The sequence below is a fragment of the Coturnix japonica genome, chromosome 7 (assembly GCF_054131305.1).
Source record: "Coturnix japonica strain WE chromosome 7, WE-NBRP24, whole genome shotgun sequence".
Classification (NCBI taxonomy): Eukaryota; Metazoa; Chordata; class Aves; order Galliformes; family Phasianidae; genus Coturnix; species Coturnix japonica.
In genome coordinates this window covers 16,555,060-16,580,133 of record NC_140669.1, presented here as the reverse complement: position 1 = coordinate 16,580,133, position 25,074 = coordinate 16,555,060, and the positions used below count along the sequence as shown (strand labels likewise).

The window sequence follows — 25,074 nt, the reverse complement described above, 5'->3', positions numbered from 1 at the left end:
TGACCTATTTTTAAATATATTAATCAGTCTTTTGATGGCTGCTCTGATATCCCTGAATCAAGAAGGCTACTGAGACCATCACCACTCAACCTGTACCAGAGGAGACTGTCATCTTCCCTGCTGAATGTTACATTTACAGATTGTCTCACAATTGCACTGATAGTTTTTTCCCCGACATCTAACAATACAAGCTCAAGTCCAATTTGCTGTGCTTAATGTTCCAAAAGTTCTGTAATCACTATTTACTTCCAGTTTTTTTTTTCTTTTTTTTTTTTTCTCCCACTGTCTCTGCTTCTGTAGGGTTACTCTCCCTCAGAACACTTTATCTCAATCTATTTTGCCAGCGAATCTAATCTTAGGGGTTTCTGCAGTCTGTTATATGTGGAAACCCAGAGCTTCTCACACTGAACATTAATTCTGAATTTCATGAAAGTAGGACCTTGGAAAACCTTCAGTGCTTTTCATCTACTAGTTCTAAAGCATATTTTCACAATGTTCTTCAATGGTTTCCGCAAGCACAGGCTGCCTCCTACAGACAGCCTCACTTGTTTCCTTCATGCAAAGCAAAGCATTGTGCCTCCATCAATGGACCAGCAGCAACTATCTGGGGAAAGCCAGCTATCCTCTAGCACTCAACCTCTGCCCCTCTAACATGTGCATAGAGATAAGCTTCACTGGATGTGTAAAAATAAAATAAACTTGCTTGCAGAATTAATTTACATTTGCCTTGCACAGAAAGGTTTTGTATTATCAAACTTAAAGCCAGCTGCTTAGTGCTTAAGTTTTCATGGAGTGACAGATTCTGGCTTTGAGAGTGCCAGAGGGGAACGGCAATCACTAGTAAGAATTCTGGACACCTAAGTTAGCCCAACATACATTCTATCTTCATTCTTATTACTCATATACAACAAAAGAGAAGCAAAAAAACCACCAGCATGAGTCAGGGAAACAACAGCCTTCCATCTGCATTAGAAAAGCCTGAACTGATGTTGTGGAGCAGAAAATCCTTCTATGCACGCTCCTGGGTTCTGCCCATGACAGTGTGATGAACTACTGAGCCACACTGAAATTTGCACACTCAACACATTTATACATCTGGATTCCTTCCACTCACCTTCTGTCCTGCAGGAAGCTGTCTGTGGGCAGCTGGTGTGTTTTAGCTCTTCTGAAGCAGCACAGGCCTCCTGCTTTCTTCTGAGAACCACTACACTTTCTTTTGCAGATTTGTACAGACTTGAAAGCAGAACACCAAGAAAGTCTTGGTTTTTTTTGTTTTATATTATCCTGTGCCATTTTCTGTACACACTTGCTGTCACCTGTGCTATGTAAGCTGAGTGGTACAAATGGATTAGGAAGAAAAAGACATTAAACATACAACTAGATACATTCCTGAATAACTAAATCTTCCAGTACATCTCTTTAAAAAGAATTTGATACACTCAATCTGCAAGATTTTTTTCTACATATTACCATGGTGACATTAAAAAACTGCAGTAATTAGTTCTTGAAATATAGTGTAAATTTCTAGGTTTAATCATCTCCCAGAAGAAAAACTTCCACCTGATGTGTGGATATCCCTATATAACTGGTACTTGTGTTTTGCAAAAATGTTACTGAAATTTCTTCTGAAGCTGCATGAATGTTTCTATGCATCTCACCATTCAAGAAGTTCCTCACAGTGTTCTAGTGCTGCACCAGAGGCTGCCTGATGGTGATATCTTGTAAACTCTACAACTGCGAGTGTACAAAAAATTCCAACTCAGTGCACTGGAGTTGCTGCTTTACCGACTGACCGTCTAACCTGAAACATACAAAAGAACATCCATTTTTATAAAACTCTGATCACGTAGACCACTTGAGAAGTGGGTAAAGCTGGACACTCAGAAATGGTAACTTCCAGAATTTTATATTTGAAATCCTAGCAAAATGTCTATTTTTCACATAGAGAACTTGCTCTTCTAACACTCATTGATAATCGTCTCAACCAAGAAATGCCAGACAATACCACAGTGACAATCTCTGCAAAGACATACTTGGTTCATCCTAAAAATGCTGACATCTGCAGTGTGGATGACAACCTATGAGTTAAGACAAAGGAAAACTTGCTGTTAGCATTTCATGCAAAATAAGGCAACTGACAGTACATTCCTAATATTTATGTTTATTATGAAAGTGTCTCCAAATTAAAATAGCCCACAATATTGATTGGTTCCAGAGACTTTATGAGGAATAATAATTTTCCATATTATAAAAGAAACAACCAACAAAACCAAACTGAGTTAAACACAAAATAACTCCTGAAGTTCTATGCAACAGCTGTACATTAAAGGACTTTCAGCTAGCTAGCACATCACTGTGTCTGGAACTGTGGAGTTCCTACATATCGCTGCATTTCTGAAAGAGTTGCTCACGCACAAGATTGTAATGAAAACACAGCTGAAAGTGTCATCTACCTGTCATCTACCTCACTCTAACCCTGACTTGCAATAGGCAGTCAACGTGCACAGTACAGTATGAGAACTTGCCTATGAAATTTAAATCCTGGGACAACAAGAAGTTCAACAGAAGCTATAAAACATCTTTTACTGCACAGATCATTATAGGTGAAGTAAGATCATTTTGATTTTTTCATCTCATATCTAATCATGGCTACAAAACATAATTTCATGGCATTTTCATCCACTTTCAAATTGAAAGCAATTTCAAAATTGTTCTGTACAGACACATTCAAGCACTGTGTTTTCATTGCAACTACAGTCAGAAGTCTTTACAGTTTAAAGTCTACATACATATGCCACTTTTCCAAACTTCCATAAAGGTTTTCCAAAAAGAAAAGAAATAAAGAATAAGGTTGTCTTCCTGAAGTTCCCATTATGTCCCTGCTCCAAATCAAACCTGTCAAAGCAAGTAATAAAAACTGTTTTTTCTTTATGGTTTAAAGGCAACTGTAGTTTGCAGAACACTGAAGTTAGGCCTAACAGTTTTTACATTACAGGAAGGATAAAAAGTATTCAACAGCTTCTTTTACAACAAATGTCACAAGTAGTAGACAAGTAGGAGACATACAAAAATGGGTTGTAGCAAATAGATTAAAAAAATACCAAAGCATCAACTATACAAAACCAATGTTAGCCCATATTTCTCTGAGAATATGGAAGGCTGAGCTAATGAAAAGATGAACATAACAGGCATGATGCTTCCTAGTAGAACAGGCTGCGTAAAACACAGCATCTAAATCACCTCAAGCTGATCACTGTTTGTTGCAGGGTAACAGCTTTTGCCATCAAAGTCTGTTCAGAACTGTGAAGTGATTTTCATTCAGATTTAAGACAAGAATCATTCTACTGTAAGCAAAGTTTTAGTGCATGTACTGGGGTCTCAGAAAAAGGATTTGGCATCAGCAATCATACAGAATGGTCCCAGTCTGAAACAGGAGTTGAACACATCTGAAACTGTGACACCTGTTTCAATTCTGCTTGAATTAAATAATTAGCACATAGAAAAAATACAAAATGGCAACAAGGAAACAACATGGGACGCTTTGGTATTATAGAACTAGCACTATTTAACAGCAATCAAGACCCAAATGACTCCAGAGTTCACCACTGTTGTTTCATTAGATATTTCTCCCATTTTCTGCAGTGTTTGTTTAAAGTGTTTTTGTTTTGTATTCTTCAGAAAAAAACAACCCAACAAAAAATATATATGTTTTTTTCTCTGGTACAAAACATGAGAATATGAAAAGCAGTAAGCAAAGGGAGACCTGAATCTTACTTTAATGTACTCTGGACCGGCTAGGGAGAGAAGAAAAATTCCTACCATTTACTAACAAACTCTACACATCACTTCCTCATTTTTCTACTTCAACATCTTAACCACTGTGTCGTGTACTGTACTATAGACAGAGAGCATAGAGGTTGAAGACAAAAAGGTTACAGAGTACAAACCCTCATTTCTAAATTCTACAAAAGGTATGAATATACAGAACCTTTTCAGATATTGCATTTACCATGAGCCATGCGAATCATTTTAATAAATTTTCAGGAATACGTGTGATTATCCTTTATATATGTAACAGCCTCCAAAAGCACCTTACAAACCTCTTCAGCAAAGAAGCAAACAAATTGAACTGAAAAGGAAACAAGTGCGTGATCTTCTCTAGAAGATGAGGCCAAAGCAGTGAATCAAAGCACGCTGCCAAGTATGATCACTAAAACACTTGGCCGTTCTCGGTAAGGACAAAAAAATAATAAAAAATTTAAGAACTCTTAATCTCCATTAAAAATTGTTTAGCAAAGTTTAGATAAGTACTCAAAGCTTCTTTGCTCTCATCCCATTTTCACAAACATGCCTTTTGTCTCTGTTACTCAGAATATTTTCTAGACATATTTGTTTTTATTCTAGGCTACAAAGAATGGAATTCAAAAAGCCTGGTTTGTAGGAGATAAATAAGTTAAATAAGGGGGGGGGGGGGAGGTCAGATTAACCACAGTAAGTATTTACATGCTTTAGTACATGACAGATACAACTTAATTTAGAATTCAAATCATTTTCAATGCAAGTTTCCATTCAAGTTACATTATTTAACAATGGGGATACACTAAGCCAGAGGCAGTTAGTTAACTCTGTAGCACTGACTGTAGGTCTGTATCAACACAGAACAGCTGGTGAGGATCAACAGGGACTGAGGTTACCTGCCTCTTGTTTGGAGATTGTTAATGGGAACTGTTTTCTGTCCAGATACCAAAGACGTGACAGTAATACAGGTGTATACTCACAATTGAGAGCAACATTCTGCCCCCCACATAAGACAAAATATTTGCCAAAACACCAGCTTTGTAATTATCTTTGCAAAAGGGAAATCCTGTAGAGCCAAATCTGAAAATCATAAAGGAGGAATGTTTAGGCCTATTCACCAGAGACTGGTTGGCACTGGAGCAGTCTCCCCAGAGCAGTGGTCACAACCTCATTTGGCCAAAATTCAAAGAACATTTGGACAACATTCTTAGGGTTTAAATTGTGGGTGGTTCTCAGTGGAGCCAGGAGCTGAATTCAACAATCCCTTGTGGATCTCTTCTAACTCTGGATATTCTATGATTCTAAGATGTTATTCTCAATGACTATCAGGTCAGATTTCAGAAATAATAAGGCTTATTCACTTTGTTTTAAAACCTTAGTATAATCTTAACAACAATTATTGAACAGTGTCCACTTCAAATACTGTGGATAGGATAGTTTCTATTGCAATCACGATATCTCCATATGTGTTACACACTATCTTCATGTGTTTTACTTGCATTAAAATCAGAGGCACAGAAGACAGATGAAAAAAATGAGACTCAAAGAAGCTTTTAGAGGAGAGGAAGATTTAAATAAGGTTCCCTTTCTCCCTCTGATATGCTCAGGGACATACAAACTATGGAACTGCTGACTAATGAAGGATGCTGTATAAGTATCAAAACTGACAATTTTTCTCCCATGATTTAGAAGTTTTTCATTTTCTTACCTTTGTGTTCAACTAAGTGGTGGTGTGATTTTCATTCATATGATTCTGCCCTTACTTTCAGTGCATCTTTGCTAATATGCAAATGCTTCCTATGAGTAATAAAAGTTTCAGAAGTTTTCAAGACTCACAAGTGGAATAGAACAATTTTTTTTTTTCCTCAAAAAGAGAGAAGTGGTAACAAAACTTTCTTCAGTGGAGTCCGTATACAGTAGAGTCTTTAAACATGTTTTATGATGCCAGAAACCATCTATATTTTACCATTTGCATAGGTAGGAGGAATAAAGAAATATTTCCTGGACTAGACTTTCAGCTGAAGGCAACATTCTAGTCTCCTTCAATATATAAGACATGCTGTTACATTTTTTTCCCAGTTTATTCCTTCCTTCCATATTTTTTTCTTTTCTTTATATATATATATATATATATATACGTCTTTGGTCTATAAGCACATTGGTTCTTTGTGCACATACACAATACTGTTGAACAGTAGGTTGCATAGAGTCTGTTGCCCGAGAACCTTGCCTATTTTGGCACTGCTATCACAACTAACAGAAAAATGTCCCACAAGAGTTTTATGATCCTTAGCATCCTATGTCAAACTCTGATCTTGGAAGAAGTGAGTATATCATGTTAAAACGATACCTATTTGGGGTATTATTTTGTCTTCTTCAGGACACAGTTTGTAAATCTTGGATGAAACAGGAGAGCAAAGTTATTCAACAGACAATCTAAATTTGATTTATAAAAGTGACAGAATAATGCTGAACCTTCAAAGTTTTATGTTAAAAATTATGTTAAGTGAATTTTGCTCAAGTTTTCATGCATTTAAGCTACTTCTAGTAATGTGTGGCATTCTGTCTTTTCTCTCTCCAGCCTACTAAAATAGTGGCAACAACTATAAGAACGATACCTAATATAAACTGTGTCCAAGAAAACACTGACTTTTCATCCGCTTTTTTTTCGTTCTCTGCTCTCATCCTTATGAACTTGCAAGAACAGTTTCAGGAGTGAGATCTGGATTCACAATGGTGCACTTGAACAAATACCTTTCAACATGGAATCTGTGTAAAAAGCTGCAATCTATAGATGTTGAAAATTGCAAGGAAAAATAAAAGGCAAGACTGAGTGCATCCTAACTGCTGACATCAATGCTTCTGGACACTTGCACAACTAATCAAATCTTCTTCTAGTGCAATTAATCACCAGTTTTGAATTTGAACATTTCCACAATCACAACAGTTCTTTTTCCCCTAATTGCTAATTGACCATATTACCTAGCATTCAAAATATCAATCCAGTCTTTTAAAACTTTATGTTGGAGGAAGGGCCAATGTAATTTGATAGGCAGTTTCAAAATCAGCACTTTAAAACACAAATGTAGCAAAAATATCTGAAGCAGAACTAGAATCTGCAAAGCTATATTCTATCTTTTGTAAGTAACAAATCAAGCAACTATTATTTATAGCAGACTCAGCAAAAGCAACAGGGATGGACAGAAGAGATCAGAGCATGATGCTCTCCACCACTGAGAATCCCAAGAGATATTTTGAGAATGGATGTTCCCTTTTGTCCAGAAGTTCCCAGAAGTAATACAGAATAAATAATATTTCAAAGATGGTACAAGTGAAAATAATGCTCCCATTGTGTCAATTACATACACATACAGCATGCCTACCTATGTATACAGAATGATGTGTCGTCTTCATTCACGAACAGGGAGTATGGCAGTGCACTATCAGAATGCTTTGATACTCCTAATTTTTTTGACGCTGAGATATATGAAGAAACCGCATTCACAACTTCTAATTTACTTACAGTAGCAAACAGTTCATTCTGTTTGTGTCTTGTGACACTCAAAGATTAATGCTCCTCTGAGCATGTGCTACCAGTAAGATACCCGTTTGTCCCATTGGCACCACCAGTCCCATTAGTGGTGACAGTGCTGTGCAGGGTCTTTGAACGAGGTACTGTTTCTTCCTCATCTGAGCTTGACTCAATGTCACTTCGGTCATCCTTTGTTACCTGTAGAATTTGAAGAAAAAACAAGCAGTAGACAATTTTAAGGAAAGAATAGAACTTTTTGATTCAAGCTGGAATCAGAGAATTCAAACAGTTTTCAATTGGAGATTTGAAAGCGGCATCAGGTCTGGCACATTTCTCCTCCTGCCTAGTTCTAGATTAATGTACAGGCAGTTTTAAGCTGGCCATTGTCTTTCTGCAAGTGTCTGACTCTACTTTCATACAACTTAAATTTCCTTGGTTGAACTACAAGGCAGAGGACTCATACTCTCATGTATGCTTCCTGAATGGTGCAAGAGTAGTTGTTATCCTAACAGTATTTATGTACAAAAATGCTTGTAATGCAATAACACCAAGACATTATGAATATTAGGTGATGCACAGACAAGAAGTAAAAACAGCCTTAAAAGACAGTCTTTCTTCAAATATCTAAATACAAGCAATGGGAAAAATAAAAATAAAAAAAAAAAATCAGGCAGAAATTGCAAAACAAAAACAAAAGCATCTTTTGTTAAAACAAAAATATCTTTTGTATAGTAAATGTAATGAAACTTACATGCAAGGGGTTCCACTTTCCAGCCTTCCAATGCAGCACAAGGGAAAGGACAGACAAGCAGAGTAAGAGAGGATGCGAAACAACAGGCCAAGTTCTGATGTATATTCAGAGAAAGCAGTTATCTATAGAACAGTCACTATTCCATTTGGGGGTGGCTACACATCTAAAATAACTACTTATGAGCTCTAATCCTTAAGGGCAAAATATCCCATACTTTACACAGTCCTTAGGCATAACATTCATAGTCCAAATACAAGTGTTGTTTCTCACACAAAGTAGAATGAGGTTAGCATTTTTTGTGAATTACATCTCCCCATCAAATGTAACAATGCTAACAAGACAGTACATTCTATCCCAAACACTTTTGCTGGGGAGATACCTCTGGCCCTTCCCAGAGTCTCACAAATACCAAAAAGAGGTTGTGGTTTGTAACCTTGCCACTAGCAAAGGCAGAAGAATTTCAGTTTGTATTATTATTATTAATATCAGCTGGGAAGCTAACACTTTTCTAACTAGTATGAAGAAGAAAAACAGAATTGGCAGCTCCTGGAAAACAGTTTGCTTGTTTTTTAAAATTCTATTTCCCCAGATTAGTTTGATCTAGTGCATCAGGTCATTCAAAAAAAGTGTGTGAAAGCATGTATAAATACACTTGCTTTAGGGGATTTATTAACTTATTTAATATTTGCTAGAGGTAGTTGACAAATTTTCCATAAAATGGAAAATCTAAACACATAAAGTGTTTAGATAAGATGTGTGTTTAGTAATTAATGTATTTGGATTCAGAAAGAAAATGTACCCCAAAAGTGACCATGTATTGATACTGAAACAGTTAAAATAGTAAACATGAAACAAAAGCCTGTCAGTGCTGTCTTACCTTCCCCTTTGAAATAGCTTTGTAGGCCGCCTTTATTATTAGGTAAGACCAAAAACAGTGCAGAATTTGAAGAACCACAAGCAGCACATTGAAGACCCATAAGGCAGGAAAATTGCCCAGAGCTTCATAGAGTTCAAACAACGTAGTGTTTAATATCCTAGAAGAGAAAGGAACAGAAAAATCCTTACACTTTTTTTAAGCCAGTAATCTCAAAGGATGCTCTTTCTAAATCAAGACAAATAAGGGATTAGATGGGATCTACCCATGTAGTTACATCTTACAGCAGTAGTGACTTGGTCTGAATCATCTTGGTGTCTCTAGAGAGAACCACCACCAAAATTGGGCTTTCAGTGCTTAATGTAACTTAACACACACATTACACACAGGAAACAAAAACTGTCAGCATGCACTTCTTCCTTTATAAAGCTGGCCAGGTATCACTTGTCTTAAATAACCAAAATGGTGATCAATAATAATGATTGCTCAATTCTGATTTATTTATTTATTTATTTTTTAAATAAAGTTTTTTTCATCTTGACACCCTCCAGATATGGTACCCATGTACTACCAACACAAAAGAAAGAGCATATATGGGGACTGTTACTTTGAACGCATCTCCCGCATTCCCAGGCTGCAATAGGGTTGCAACCGATCCAGGGAAGAGAATTAGTATCAATCTATAGTCATTAGATGGCAATAGACATGCTTTGTCTGAATGCAAAAGGGACATTTCTGAGATCCTGCAAGGATTCAGGACAGCAGAGCTTAACTTTTGAAACACTAGGGACACTGAGCTCCACTTTTTAATAATCACACTTGCCACAGCTACAGTCCTTTCCAAAAACATTACAATCAGCTCAAGCAATAATAAGTACGTACACACACTTAAGTCAGAGTACAGCATAATGATTTATATATATAACAGCACTGAGCATAAATCAGGCAGTGATTTCTAACACTGTTCTTGCCGAAGTGCAAAATATTGGAAAACAGAAAGGTCAAAGAGAGTGTTTCCAATTCCAAAAACAGTTCCTTTGTGCAAATTGTTGTGTGGGAAACAAGCTTTCAGTGAAAAAGCAGAACGCTTACTTGCTTGTGTCTGGTATCAGGTGTTTTGGTCCAGTTGTCAAAAAAAAAAGCCAAATAATGTGAAACAAGAGTGGGGAAAACTACCCCAAAACTTATCAAGCATACCTTTGTCCTGCATCAGAATTCTTTCATAAGAACTTATATGGATGCGGTGTTTATTCCAAAGTGATTTGCTGTAATGGCCTCCTCATATTTGAGCACTAATGAGGCTTGAAGTGAACCAGTACCATTGCTCTGCTTTTAAATTCACTCTAGCATTGTAAAATATGTCCCACTAGCAGCAAACCCCACTGCTACAGATCTATAATACAAGAAGAAAAGTGGAAACACTGACTGAACAGCCTGTCCCCAACAACAGAGGTCATTATTGCAGCCACAGGGCACAGACTATAAAAACTAAAAATGAGGATAGGAACTGACTTTGGAAGACCTGATAAAATCCTTTTTCATTTCATTTTTTTCCAGTTGCGATCACATAAGTCTTAAAACCTAAAATGCTGAACAAATGCCACTACTTGTTATTTACACTGCAAAGCCACAGTGATGAATGACATGCATAACCTTTCAATTTCTTACAGCTTTCCTGTAAACTCATCAGTATTAACCCAGCATTTTATAGACTTCAATTTTTCTTTACATAGCTTGCAGAGTCCTGAGTTCACAAGTGCTGTAAACTTGAGGAAATAAAATAACCAGGCATTATTAAGGACATCTTTGACAAAAGCAGATGGGATGACATTATATATACGTATGTCTGCTACAGAGCTAAGAGTTGAAGTTAGTGCTTTCTTCGAATGTTCTTTAGTTAGCTTGCCAGAAACTCTTTATAAATGCTGTTGATTAAGTGGATAGGCTATGAGTTGCCTGCTGAAACAACAAAACACCTGAATTACAAGGACATTACATAATTTTTGCTGTTAGTTCTGCAGCATCCACTCAATGATGCCATGAATAATATCGGGAATCAAATACACTGGATTAAAATAAGAACTCATTCCTTCAATATCTGCTATCCCAGTCTAGGTTGTGCATTATTTTAGACAATGTTATGAGCAAAATGAGGTCAAAACAGTGTCAGAAAAGATTTACTTTTATAACAAGAAAGTAATTCATTTTACTGCAGAGCACTTAGATATGTCTGTCCAGCTCTATCCATAATACTGGCCAGGATAGAAAGGTTTTCACTGGCCTCAGGATCCAGTGAGGACAAGTAAGGCCATCATAAGTAAAACACTTTTCATTCAGAGTACAGGTGAGGTTTGGGCAGCTGGGATTTATCTGGTTACCTAGATTTTCACCATGCCTAGTAAATAACCATAAATCTTGCTTTAGCTAGTGCCCACGTCTTGTTTTGATGCAGTAGGATGCTTGTGGGTTTGAGCTTTCTGTTTTACCAATATGTTCAGAGGAATGAAGCAGGGTGCCTCTGTCAGGGTCCACATGCTGCCTTCCCACCATACACATGCTCAAAGGGCCAAACATTAGAAAATGTGCTTGGAAGGAAAAGCAGTATCAGAAAATGTTCCAAATTCTCTGCATGCTAGGAACTGCAAAAAACAGTCAAAATCAGCTAGAAAAAAAATGAGGACAGGAAAATAAAAAAAAAAAAGAGGTTCAGCAAATCTCTTCAGCAGCTGCTACAGACAGGGGCTCTGTGCTGCCCTATTAATAACCCATGCTGCAATTTCACTCAGAGAGAAGCTGATTGCAGGATAAAAGGAAGGAGACAGAACAGTGCAAACTGGCAGCACTGGATCACTATTTGGAGACCCAGTGTGTGCATTAATAACATGGCTGTATTCCACAGTGTTGTTTAACTAATGAGGAAACTCAGGAAGTGCTAGTCAGCTGGTCATGCAGAGATGAGAGAGAGATAGTAATAAGTAACTAGGGCTTGTTCCAGCACACCAATGGTGAAAAGAACTTAATTTTAACTCAGCAAGGATCATTCTATGCCTGTTTGGCTCATGCAGATAATCACTGACACAAAAAGGCAATTAGAAAGTAGTTATTCTGAAAACTGGCAGACCTGTGGTTATATAGCTCTTGTTGTCATAAGAAAAAAAGCAAACAACCATTTAGCAACTACACTTTTGAGTCAATGAAAAGACAGGTACCTGATACAGTGAGAATTATTATCATTACTGAGAGAATCTTTCCAAGTAGATGCACAAATGGAACATCCAGTTAGATGTACCAACTAATATTAAACAGACCACACCATGTAGCCAAAGCAGTTTTCTATCTGTGCTCACAGCTTCTAATGTTTCGGAGGCATCAAGAGTGTCTGAAGAGGCCAACAACAGGACTACCTGGGTAATAGCAAATCTAACTATATTAGAATTTGATGGACAGGAGGAAGATGCCTGTGTTCTTTATAATCAGCTTGAATCAATCTTTCACTCAGTTTTCAAGCTTTCACATACAGTTAAGCTACAGTTGTTTTACAACATTTGTCAGTGAATTTACACAGTATGCACACACTGACACTTCACAGATCTCATGAGTGCAAATCCCATTACCCTGCTCTCTTTACTTTTGATAGTGGCATTTTCCTGCAACTCAGTGTGTTCTAGTTTTCCTATTTATTGCCTATTAATCAAAAGTAGTGAAAAATAACCTCATAATAGTACTATTCTTAGAATCCTACATTTACACAACTTAGCATTATCCACATGGTAAGCATTAGCCTTGCTTTCGTTGGAGCCTTCTCTTCCTTCTTTCAATCCAAAAGTTACACCTTTTTGTAGCTATTTCAATACATTCCAAAACAGTAAATGAGTTTACTATCCTTGTGTTTCTCTCTCCACACCAACTGCTTTCCACTGAAGCTCTTCAAAATACCTGTCACCTTGTGAAACCAGTTTCAGATACTGAACTCTTCATAGCATTATTCCAACTGCTCTGTCACAAAAAGAAAACACAATGCACAAATTCTGGAAGGATAAGCACAGTAAGCGAGTAGCCCTCTTTAGCCCAAACTTCATGAATTTCACAGATCTCAGAACAAGGATTCTGCAACAAGCAAAGAAAGACTAGAAATCTTCACTGCTATAATGCATCATCTTCTTCAAACCCACATCTCCTGTAATGTAAGAGCCCATTTGTTCCCTATACACTTCAAATAATGATTAATAAATATTACGGCCCCTTGGCATTTTCCATTCAGGATACTGAAATAAAAACAAAATGACATCAAAAAGCAAACCATTCCTTTATCAATGGAGAACAAACTGCATCTGTGCAACTACATCAAAACCATATGTTTGAGAATTAGGGAAAAGAACTCACAAGGAATTCTGGAATGAAGAAAAGCTGATGTAACAGTTCTGCACAGTATGATCACAGTATTAAACCAACCAGGATCTCACATCACTTCTGTCAAGTCTGAGGCTGCCTTCATTCTCTTTACAACTCTTTATCACCTGAGAAGTCATCATATTCCCTCGACTCATACAGAGTTGTGTTTTATGTTGTAATTTGCTAGAACAGAGATTATGCACAAGTGGGAGAATTTCACAAGCATAATGTCTTGTCAGTGAAAATAGCAGCTTTACTCCTACATTCACTTAGAGGCAGGAGGCAGAAAGTGTCCTGGGGTTTTTGAATTATTGCTGAAATGAACTCCAGATGCCTGTAGAAAGACTGCTAAATATATACCTAATTGCCTGTTTCTTTTGTCTTAGCCCTGCTGCTAAACAACCTTCAGACAACAGCATTTGATACATTCTGAATTCTTTATTAGCACCTTTATGCAGAATTAAATGGCACTTGTGCAAAGCTGGAGCACAAGCTTATGCCTGCACTTCATAAGCAGTGCTGTTGGAACTCTGCCTTGGATATTTGCCTTCCTGTGTGGGGGAGGTTTTCTTATAAATTACAGTCTTCCTTTCACATTACATACTCACTGATTTTTTTTTACCTCTTAGTTTTTATGCTAGAGAAATCTGCATATTTATGTAATATTAATCAAGCACCAAATTTTGCTATTTTGAATATTCAGCAACAAGGAAAAGGAGAGCAGAACTATGTTTTCTGGCCTGCTGCCACTCCAATGACTCATATTCGTTGACATGCAAGCTAATGGGGATGAAGAGTTAGAACTGCAGCTTCATAGAAAAAGGGGATTTGCGAGATACAAGCTCATGCATCCCGTACTTAATCTCTACTAACCATGGCTCCCTTGTGCAATGCTCCCACTAAGCTGAGAATTATGAAACTGCCTCTAAACTCTGTGATTACAGATGTTTGTAAGGATAGTCATTAAGAGTATGTAAATTGATACTTTGGTCTGGAGAAATGATGGTGTCAAAAATCACAAATCATATACACCACACTTATACTCTCTTCCCTGCAGTTGAAGCATCCTTGCAACTAACACTCCAGCAGGAGTACCCTCTGAAGACACCTTCCCATTTATTCCTTTCTGTTAGAAGGTATTTTATGGCTAACCTGTGATTCATAGTTTAATAAGATTTCAGTGGAGCCTGTTATTTCATTACTTAGTCATGCAGGTAAGCTTATTAAAGACTGCATGCACTTCAAGGCAAGGATCATACTTTTCTTGCAGTGTGATTGTTTTTCTTGTTATGAAAACAAACAAACAACCCGACACCACCACTGTGCATTTATTAAGAAGACAAATTTCCAAAGCTGAAATGCTGGATTTTATTTTATTATTATTATTATTATTATTATTTTATTTATTTATTTATTTATTTATATTTAAGTGAAAGGGTATAAGGACCAGGAAAACTGACAATTTCAAGACATAGATAGAAATGTCACTGTTATGAATAACATCAGGTTCCAGGTGGACTCAGTGTGATACAAACAATGTTACAATGTTCACAGTTCAGTTTCATATTCACAAAGTCAAGTTGAATGGCTAAACTGTTCGCAAATTCAAGTGACATAAACATGCTCTTTGGTCAGCTAAGCAGGAAGAAAGGCAAAGGGATTGCTAGTGTAACCATCCTACCTGTGAAACAAGAGTACATTGTCTGCTGCTAGCTACACACAAGCCCTCTGCCTTCTCTGATTTTGCCAGTCTGTTTTGAATGATACCACCTAACCAACTCCAATCCACAATGCATTCTTCTACCACAGGCTCCACAAGAACAAAATATGGGTATTACACAGGCAGTATGTCAAACAAATTCTACCCTTGTAAAAAAAAAAAAAAAAAAAAAGTTTGTTGTCTACATTATCTAGCAACTAACCTTGCCCATAGCTGTAACCTGATGTCCTCATGAACCCAGTATATTCTGCCCCTCTTTCCCAGATCTACTCACCACAATTTTCATCCTGTTTTCAGTACACTGGGCCACTGCTACTCTATAGAGCAGGATTCAGACAATGTTCAATAAGAAGTGTTACAGAACTGCTGGTGGTACCCAGTGCACACAGGAATAGATCGGTGCACCCTTGATCAACAGAATCACAGAATCACAGAATTGTAGGGGTTGGAAGGGACCTCTAGAGATCATCGAGTCCAACCCCCCTGCCAAAGCAGGCTCCCTACACCATGTCACACAGGTATGCGTCCAGGTGGGTCTTAAATATCTCCAGAGAAGGAGACTCCACCACCTCCCTGGGCAGCCTGTTCCAGTGCTCCGTCACCCTCACTGTAAAGAAGTTCTTCCGCACATTTGTGCGGAACTTCCTATGCTGTACTTAACAGCAAAAAATGTCATGCCTGTAAAGCAATGCTCCAATTTCTATGCTTGCTCAGTAATGTAATGCTGTGCTGGCAGTCTCTTCTAGGACTCTGCAAGTCTGACAGCATGAGTGTGCATTACAGATATTTACGAAGACTTCAGCTCTACTATGCCTGGCTTTCACTAGCCATGTTGATCTTTATAACATTGCCTAGTCCTAGTTCTCTAGTGTGCATGAACCTCAGTTCTGGTTACAAATGCAGTGTTATTTTGAATGTCTCCAAGTTAAAGTGTGGATTTTAAAAAACTTGACTACCAAACCAGGATGTAAAAGATGAGAAAATCTTCACCTTAATGATGTTAAGATATCTCAAGAGAAAAAGCATATTGGGCATCTGCTTCTAGTTTGACATGTACGGGATTAATGTCTGCCTTCAAAATCATGCACTCTGGAAAGATTAATCTGCTCTTCATTGACTGTTTATCAAAGCAAGCACAAAGCAGTGATCTGCCCAAGTAACAAAATTTAAAATCAGCAGTTCTTTCTTTGCCATTTCAAATAATAAGGAGAGTGGTTTAAATGTTCATCCTAGTGCTACAGATAAACACATAAGGCTCCCTGTAGTATCACAGAAAGACTAAGGTTGGAGGGTACCTCTGCAGATTATCTACTCCAACATTCCCATTCAGGCATGGTCATCTAGGGCAGGCTGTCCAAGACTTGGACATTTTCTGCAACACCAGGTCCCCTATCTCATTCAGCTGTAAGGCCCTTATTTTCCCTAGTCTTCCTTTTCGTTGCCCATGCATTTACATAAGACCTCTGTTGCCTTTGATATTCCTTGCCAAAGGAAAGAGAAGTGACTAGTAGGATTTCTATTTCAAGCTGCCATAATCAGACTGATCCTTTCATGCATTTCCCAATATAAAGCAGTGTGTGACAGTTGGATTAAATCCTATGATCAGAAATGCCATCATTTTTCCTATTTCAGATCATACAGATAGAAAAATCAACTCAATTCACTTAGAGAAATTCAGTGAATGGGCAAGACACTTCAGGGAAGTATTAACGAAAAGGAAGCAAAGACGTTTAAGAAACAAATAATCACTCCTTGGAATAAAATAACATGCATTTAAAAATTGCAGTTTGTGTGTCTAAATATCTTCCTTTCCTTATGGGACAGTACAAACTCACAGCAGAGTAGGAATCAGGCATTATCATATTAATCTTGGGGGTCATTAACAACCAAAAGAGATTTCTACATTCTAGTGTTAATCAGCACCTTAAGGGCTCCTTGGTTGCATTAAGAAAAGCCAGAAAGAGATACCATTATATAGGATTTGAGAGGCAATTGCAAAGGAGATTGATACTACTATCCGTACATCCTCTGTCTAACCTTTTGCAAAGGGTAACATTTCTGATGCTTTCCAAAACCAAAACTACTGCCATTATCTTCTGACATAATAATAGATCCTTTCTGGTCCCACAGAGATGTGGAAATTTCAGTTAGTTCTGTTCAGACTAGAGGAAGGAAGGATCTTGAACATAAAAGAGTGAGGTCAATGCCTTCTCCCAGGCTGGCTCATATATATATATATATATATATATATATAGGATACATGGGCCTATAGTAGAGCATTTCCTTTTTAGGCAAAACTAACTCATAATATAGTTACAGAGAAACTTCAAAGAATTTCTCCACTGGTATAGGATGAGTCTGCAGCCTTCTGGACATGAAGATTCTAGATAAAGAATCAAGTATCTATGTCTATTTGTATGTGTTCACGTGTATGTACCTAAGAGAGAGGATGTGCACACACAAGCAGCTAGCTTTGTCTGGGAAGAGATGAGATTACATTAACACTATTATAATTACCTTAAAGATGCATATTTTGCAGACCTTTCCCAGTACCTCTGACTCAAAGGAAGGATAATAGCCTGTGGTACTGCAAATCTGCATGACAATAACATCCTTACACTGATTTCAGCAGGGCTGGACTTTCCTCAGCTCACTGTGCTTTCTTTAAGCTGAATGCGTTCATAAAGCATGTGTTGAAAGCTAATGAGAAGATCCTAGCTTCAAGCTTAGCATCTGTTCAGTGCATTCAGTGACTAATATTTTATTTTCCCTCCTACTTCTTGCCAACACAAGAAACTACCTAGTAACCTGAAGCCATGTGATTTCCAATTAACTTCTAACTTAAAACCAGCAGAAGCCCCATATGTTTCTTGTCTAACACACTGTAAATCCAATGGCAGTCTAGCAAATAGGCTACTACAACACCTGGTTATATCTGAAGCACCCTTTGACGCTTTGGGAAACAGAGTAATGTCAACAAATCATATTCAATTACAACAAAGTTATTTCGAAATTTGTTTGACACTTAGCATTTGGTGGAAATCATGTGCTTACTCACCATAAGGGAAATATGCCAAGCCTACTGACAATGAAGACAATGGCAAACGTAAGGAACAGGAGGTCACTCAGTTTTTGACACTTGCAATAGTTTGCCATTTTGGCAGCCTGTAAAAGAAAGAAATGCCTGTTTATTTCTGTGAAGACAACTGGATTCTCTCGAATCATGTATAAGTTGCTAAAAAAAAAACAAAACAAAAAAAAACAAAAACCAACCAAATTTTGATTAAATCATTGGGCTGCCTCACAGAAACCTCAGTATTCCTCTGAACCAAGCAGCTAGAAAATGTGTTTTTTTCCTGAGAAAAAGAAAAAGATGCACAAAACCAGAATATTTCCTCTTCATTCATCTTCATTCCATTCCCTTTTTGAAATCCTACAATTTCAAATTTACAAAACTCTTGTAGAGATTTTACTGAACTCCACTATGTTTATTCTTTCCTTGTCAGCAAGCTTTTAACTTACTTTCTCTCATCTTTTCGCAGTGCTACAAATCTGAGTCTTTCCCACCAGGCTGCAGTTTTGGCTACTATACATCTTTCAGCTGTCCCATACTTCCATCTTCCAGTTTTTGCTATATATAACACCCTTGTTTCAAATGCTCTACTGTGCCCCATAGCCTCTATTCTCCTACAGTATCTTTCCTGCCTTTCTGGACCATAAAGAGAAGTTTCTGTCTCTTAAGTTTGTATTCCTCTCTCTAAATCTTTTTTCAAGGCTTCTATTGCTCCTAATGTCCTCCTCCTCATCTACATCACCTTTGCTCACCTAACCTTTTGCCCTAAGGCTATTTTTACATGCTTTTCTCATTTGTCTTCATGCAATCTTCTGACTCTTTCCTTGTTCAGGGAGTCAACCAAATATACTTTATCAAACTCTTTAGACTTTCCAGAGGCTAGGAGGGATAAAAATAACTGCAATGCATGTAGAATACTTGGTCCGACTGCAGAACTCAAACAAAAATACTATTTAAAATGGTGAGAGACAGTCCTGCATTGTTTAATTCTATTTGTATGAACACACTGAACCTGAAAATGCTCAACACTCGTGTCAGACAATCCACATGCCAAAACCAGCCAGCAATTCAGGATTTAACATAGCATCTGCAATGTTTCTATTCAAAACCTGAACATAAAGCATATTCTTTCAAACAGAAAAGAAATTAGGAAGCTTACAAAATATTTGGAAAGCTGCAAGTGCTGCAAAGAAATCATAAGCATTCTGAATCAAACCTATATTCCTTAACGCGTTCTCAATCAGTCCTGTATTCTACTGGACATGAATGAGTTTCCTAGCTGTTTGTACTCAGTTTGTAAGGATAAAGTTTGCTGGATAAGGAAAAGATAATACTTTGGATGCCAACATGTAAGGAGAAGAGTTACTAACATCTTGATTTTACAACAACTGAAAGTTCAGTATTCTTGTGACAGCAGTCTAAAAAAGATGGTTTTACAGTGTGTGAAGCTGGTATTGCCATGGCAGCTCGTAGTTGTATTTCTCAAAAACAGTACAGGTGATGGATTATCAGTACTCAAAACACAAATCTACAATCAATATTGATAAGGAAAACTAGAAAAAAGCGGAAAAGTGCATGTCAAGGTCCCTCTGGATAGCAGCATGGCTCAGCACTCCCTCCCATTTTGTATCACCTGAATTCATCCAGATAGTTAATGAAGATGTTAAACATGACTGGATGCAGCATTGGCTCTTGAGGTACTCCACTGCTTACCAGCCTATAATTAGCGTTTTCACCACTGACCTTTCCCTTCATCCAGTCCCGCTATTACTCTTCTACACGTGTGCTTTATCGTCTATGGAAAAAAAAAAACTCACCTCCAGTATTTCCAACAATACATACTGCTTTCTGCAATGAGAACAGCAAAACTAATGCATCCCCACTGTAAATATTTTGTTAAGAAGTGGTAGGTGGAAACAATTTAGTGACTACTAGAAGTAGTTTTCCATTTGTACCAGTATGTAACATATAAAACAGGTCAGGTGCACAACTGACCCATCATGGCAAGAAATTCTATCAGCTTCTTTTGCAGCTAAATATTCATTTTCCTCTGTATTAACCTTCACTAAATAATGTCAGCAGAGTTCATTTTGCCTCACATGGCACTGTGACTACTGTCTTAACAGAAGAGACCCTGTTGAGTGAGCTATAACAGCCTCCCTAGTAAATGTTTCTCAAGGATTTTGGTTATGATTCTTATACTTCATAAGCAGCTGTAGTATTCCCACGTAAAACAGACTGACTAAAAAGACAACAAAAGGCTTTCTCACATAACAAAACAGATTTTGGTTTATGTTTTCAAATAATTTGAGAACAGCAATCTCTCTTTGACTTGGGGGGGATGCAGGAATTGATCAAAAATATATATCCCAGTGTGTTCAAGCTAAGATTTTAGTTAGCCTACCACAGCTGCTCTTCAGTGTCTTTCTAGTTCCACAGGCACTGGTCTGATCTAAAATGACCAACATCAAGTATACCCTTCTGGTGACAAGAAAAAAGGGATGAAGAAGGTTTGGGTGAATTCACAGCCAGCAGAATGGATCTACACATGTTGCTAAAAAAGGAAAAAAGCTTGCAAAGATGTAATTATTTCTAATTGGAGAAAACCAGATTCTTTCTTGCCTTCATTCTCAGGCACTCACGTGATTTCTAGATTAAAAATAGATTAAAAAAATAAAACCAGGGTTATAGCATAATCAAACCAGAATGGCAAGACTTCAAGACTGAAAAAAAGTGCATCATGCAGTGAGGCTATGATCTTGCATAAAAGGATCCTTGAAAATACTTTAAAAAACGAACAACAACAACAAAAAAACCACAACCAAACTTTTAGACAAAACAGTTATTATCTGATCCTGATGGAGAGTTCATAGCGCAGTCCCAGCATTACTCAGAGCATTACTGGTGAGAAAAATCTCTAAATTGCCACTAAAGAAGTTACAGATCATCTGGCTTAGAATATAAATAATCTCCCTCTTCTACGAAGCCAGCTGCTTAATACTGGCATTTAGATGAGGTGTGGGGACAGGAATTTGAAAGTCCTCCAAAGAAGCAGGTGAGCTCACTGCCATTGCACAGAACAGCCACATTGCTCCAGGCCATCTGCTGATCAAAGAATAGTAGAAACAAAACACGACACCTTGACTCTTCCTGAGGCAGGATTCTCCCTTAGCTCATTACTTCAGAGTGGTCAAGCCAGGAGTTTATCCCATACAGCTACCACTTTTTCCATATTTCATAATCTTTAGGTTTTGTTGTTTTTTTTTTTTCATGCTAGATTTAAAATCTGTGCAACTCTTCCTGGCAATACATCATGAAACTGCTCTATGCAAGCAGCTTATCAAAGAATAAATCAGCCTTAAGTCACAAACACAGACTACTACAAGCTTAATACATTTCAGCAAGGAAATACACAATATTAATCAACATTACCATCTTGAACTAGCCTCTTTGCTTAGGAAATACACATTCTGCATAGCAAATAGATTCTACCCACTGACATGTAAGCTCTCAGAATAATGAATATCATGTACATTGATGACACAGGTATTGTCTCACCTCTAGGACAACATCAGCTGCATCATGGAGACATAAGGTCAGGGTTCCCACTCGTGTCAAATTGGTTACATATGAGAAGGTTATCAGGGTGACTGTTACAATGTGATGTGTAAACATGATGCCAAAATCCTAGAGAAGCAAGAAGCAGAAAAAAAAAAAAAAAGAAAAGAAAGAAAAAGAAAAACCAAAAACAATGAAACAAGCAGTGAGATTCAGTACTCATACATAAAAATGAATGTTTTTAATCCAGCATTATGGTTATGCTGCATGAAGATCCTCCTACTTAACTGCTGACCCAGCAATATATTTTCCTTTGACTTAATAAAATAGCCACTGTATGATAACAATAGACAAAAAGATTATCAGAAGCTAGAAAACAGCGATGCCTCTTAGTTTGTAATAATTTAATCTCAAAGTAAATATTCATGACTTATGCTACTTTGAAAAAACTTATGTACATACAAATCCACATCACAAAGAATTGGCTAAAAGCAGATAATTGTATCTTACTTTGACATACATCCAACATTTCTCAGTCAGACTATTTGGTCTCCAGCAGTCTGGAGCACAATCAAACATACTCAGCAATCATTTCAAGCAATTGTTTACATTCCATTCTCTTAAATAGAACGGAATACAAGGAAAATTAAAGGCTATTTCCTCTTTCTGAGGGTCTTAATTGAGAGCAAGAACATGGCATCTTAGTCAATTCAGTAACCACAAACCCACCCATGGGGACCATTTGACTCTGCCATAGTCAAAACAGCAAAGCATCTACCCCATTTTCCCCAGGGCTAGAAGTAAGGTGCTAGCATTCCCACATTGCCATATTGCAGATTGCATGCTTCAGTAGCAAATGCTATGGCACTTCTTCATTTTCCTGCTAACTGTAATTACGATTGCACATAGGCAGTCCAAATGAGGCAAGATAAGCAGAAAATTTACTCTGTTTTTATAGATGCCACATTCATGTTCTACAAAGACCAGAATTCCATTTCCTCCTGGGAACTTGCTCCTGGGAATGCATTCCTGACAATACAGATTATTCCTAAGCAGACCTAATGATTATGGGCAGCAGTCTTCTGCATCAATACATGAGACTACTTATTGAAATGCTGTCCAAGAACTCCTTCTCTGATAATGTTTATTGAAAGAGACAGTTGACTCCGCCAGCTCTGAAACAGAGATACTGGTCCAACATACTGAGAAATGTTAGAATAAAGTAGTAGTGATATAAATGACTTTTTTTATTCTAGTCCTTTCCTTCCTGCTATTTCCTTATCTCAGTAATTATTACTATTCTTCAAGAAGCTATGTCTTACATTTTAATTATACATAAGGCTAACAAATACACAGAAACTAATGTTGCAAGGCTACATAATGTCAAGTGGTACTTTCGTTCCCAGCTCACTCAAGTAGTTTCATACATACACAATAGAAGAGTAGCTATGCAAGAATGGTTTCTTTCTTTAGCGTATTTTGAACCATACACGTTTGCACAAGACACATTTATTTCCAGCACAACTGTAGCCTCCATTTGTAATTTCAGAAAAATAGCATGTGCCTGTATATGAAAATATGTTTCTAAGAATAGGAGCAAAACCGTACTCATGACACCATCAATGGAAGAATATGGTGCAGACAACAGAAAATCCCGTGAGTCTCAATCATGATACAAACCCTTCAGAAACAAGATTTCTGTTGCCTGACTATTCTATCAATGAATATTTCCGGTAACCAGAAAATGTTAAATAAGTCTGATTACTTTTAAAACTTATCAGAGTCTTGTTTGCCAATCTCATCATCTTCCTGTGTGTTTTACTAAAGAGGAGTACAGGAAGCTGGAGAGAAAATTAAAAAAACAAACACAACAAAACACCAAAACAAATGACAGCAAATTGTAGTTTTTGAAAATGCGAAACCCCAAAGAGTCGAATATAATTATAGCTACACAGTATATGTTTACGAAGCAAATAACACAATAAAACCATAGAAGATAGTCTATTCAATTCATTGCCCGAACTTAAACCTTAATATTTTGTTTGTATCTCTTCAGCCAGGCAGAAATAATCTAGTGGAACTTACAGCAACTGAAAAAAAGATACACAGCTATTAAAAAATCAGTGTAACCTTTTGAAATCATGAGTGTGTTGTTAGGGAATAACAAAAAAAAGAGACTGAAAATCAGAAGTTCATTTATCTTGAGCTGCACAAAGTAAAGGGCCTGTGCTGGAGCTATGCCAGTGCTCAGCGCTGGCATTTTCAGTAAAGACCTACAGCACCTTGCTTTGAGAAAGCAGGATGCACAAAAGTGGTTGGCTGAATTCCTGCAATGCTCGAGTCTGCCTGGGCACTTTTGATCATTCCAGACCACAAGACAGGACATGTTGTATTTAAAAGTATCTAAAATGATAAGCACAACATACACAACAGTATTCCTCTCACAGTAGCAAGAAAACATGTTTATCAGACAGAGAACCGTTAATCTGTTCTACATAAACTGTCATGAAGTGTTACCACAACGTCTGATACTAGTTGGTAAATTTCCTGCTTCTTCCAGATATGGATGTCACTGTATCACATATTATACAGCAGACACATTAAGAAGTTTCCATATTTTTTAAATTAAATTTGTTCTTTAAAAGAGAACTATAATGGTGCTATAAAAGCTGATGTCTCCATCAAGCTTATACTCTATTGAGTGATGTTTAAATTTATTTATTTATTTATTTATTTATTTATTTTCAAAGAAGTTGCTTTTGTACTTTTACTTGCTGACCTAGTGAAGTCAGAATTTGGTGATGTGCAGAGCACCTCAGGAAACTGGCTTTAAGACCAATCTTTTGTCTCAAAAATCCATGAAGTGCATGAGTTTGAGCCAACATCATGCTTCTCACTTTATAGGTTGAGCACTTGTAAAACTTCTAGTCTTTCCTTGTTGGTACATATATCCATGTATTTGGTGCTCCTGAGTGTCTGACAGGAGTTCACCTTGGAGCTAAGGCTCACATCATGTTTTCCTAGCAACATTTTTATTCCCACTAGTCTGGCACATTGTCCATATGATATCCCTCTACATCCTGAGCTATCTTGTCAGAGAAGACATTCTGGCACAGTGTTGTGATCCAGCTGATGGCTGCCATTGCCTTGATGCCCAGCAGCATGTGGTACTACTTGTTGTCAACTGCTGTAAGCTCTCAGTGTTAACACTATTCAACTCATGGGTTTCCTTGACAGCCTGCATTTGCCCCTGGCAACAGAGCAGTTGTACTGTCTGACATCAGCACACAGCAGCATTTGTCCAGTCTGATCAACCTAGTTATCAATTTTGTTTAAACTACAAAAAGAACTAGCTCCACGGTGCAAAGCAGTCAGT

The 25,074-nt window shown here is 37.4% G+C and overlaps 1 protein-coding gene across 4 annotated transcripts in view; it reads right to left on the bottom strand.

Annotated features, from left to right (window-relative positions):
* Nucleotides 1-2,141: 2,141 nt before the first annotated feature.
* CERS6 (ceramide synthase 6) overlaps nucleotides 2,142-25,074 on the bottom strand; it is an 80,693-nt gene continuing 57,760 nt past the window's right edge. For 2 of the 4 annotated variants that reach the window (XM_015868584.3, XM_085552437.1), the window contains exons 7-11: nucleotides 21,699-21,827; nucleotides 18,126-18,232; nucleotides 8,959-9,115; nucleotides 8,082-8,105; nucleotides 2,142-7,528 (exon numbers count right to left, since the gene is read on the bottom strand). In XM_015868584.3, the coding sequence (XP_015724070.2) occupies nucleotides 7,367-7,528; nucleotides 8,082-8,105; nucleotides 8,959-9,115; nucleotides 18,126-18,232; nucleotides 21,699-21,827 (579 nt within the window). In that variant the 3' untranslated portion in view covers nucleotides 2,142-7,366. The remainder of the gene's footprint in view (nucleotides 7,529-8,081; nucleotides 8,106-8,958; nucleotides 9,116-18,125; nucleotides 18,233-21,698; nucleotides 21,828-25,074) is intronic. The other 2 variants (XM_015868585.3, XM_085552438.1) reach the window with 2 other exon arrangements.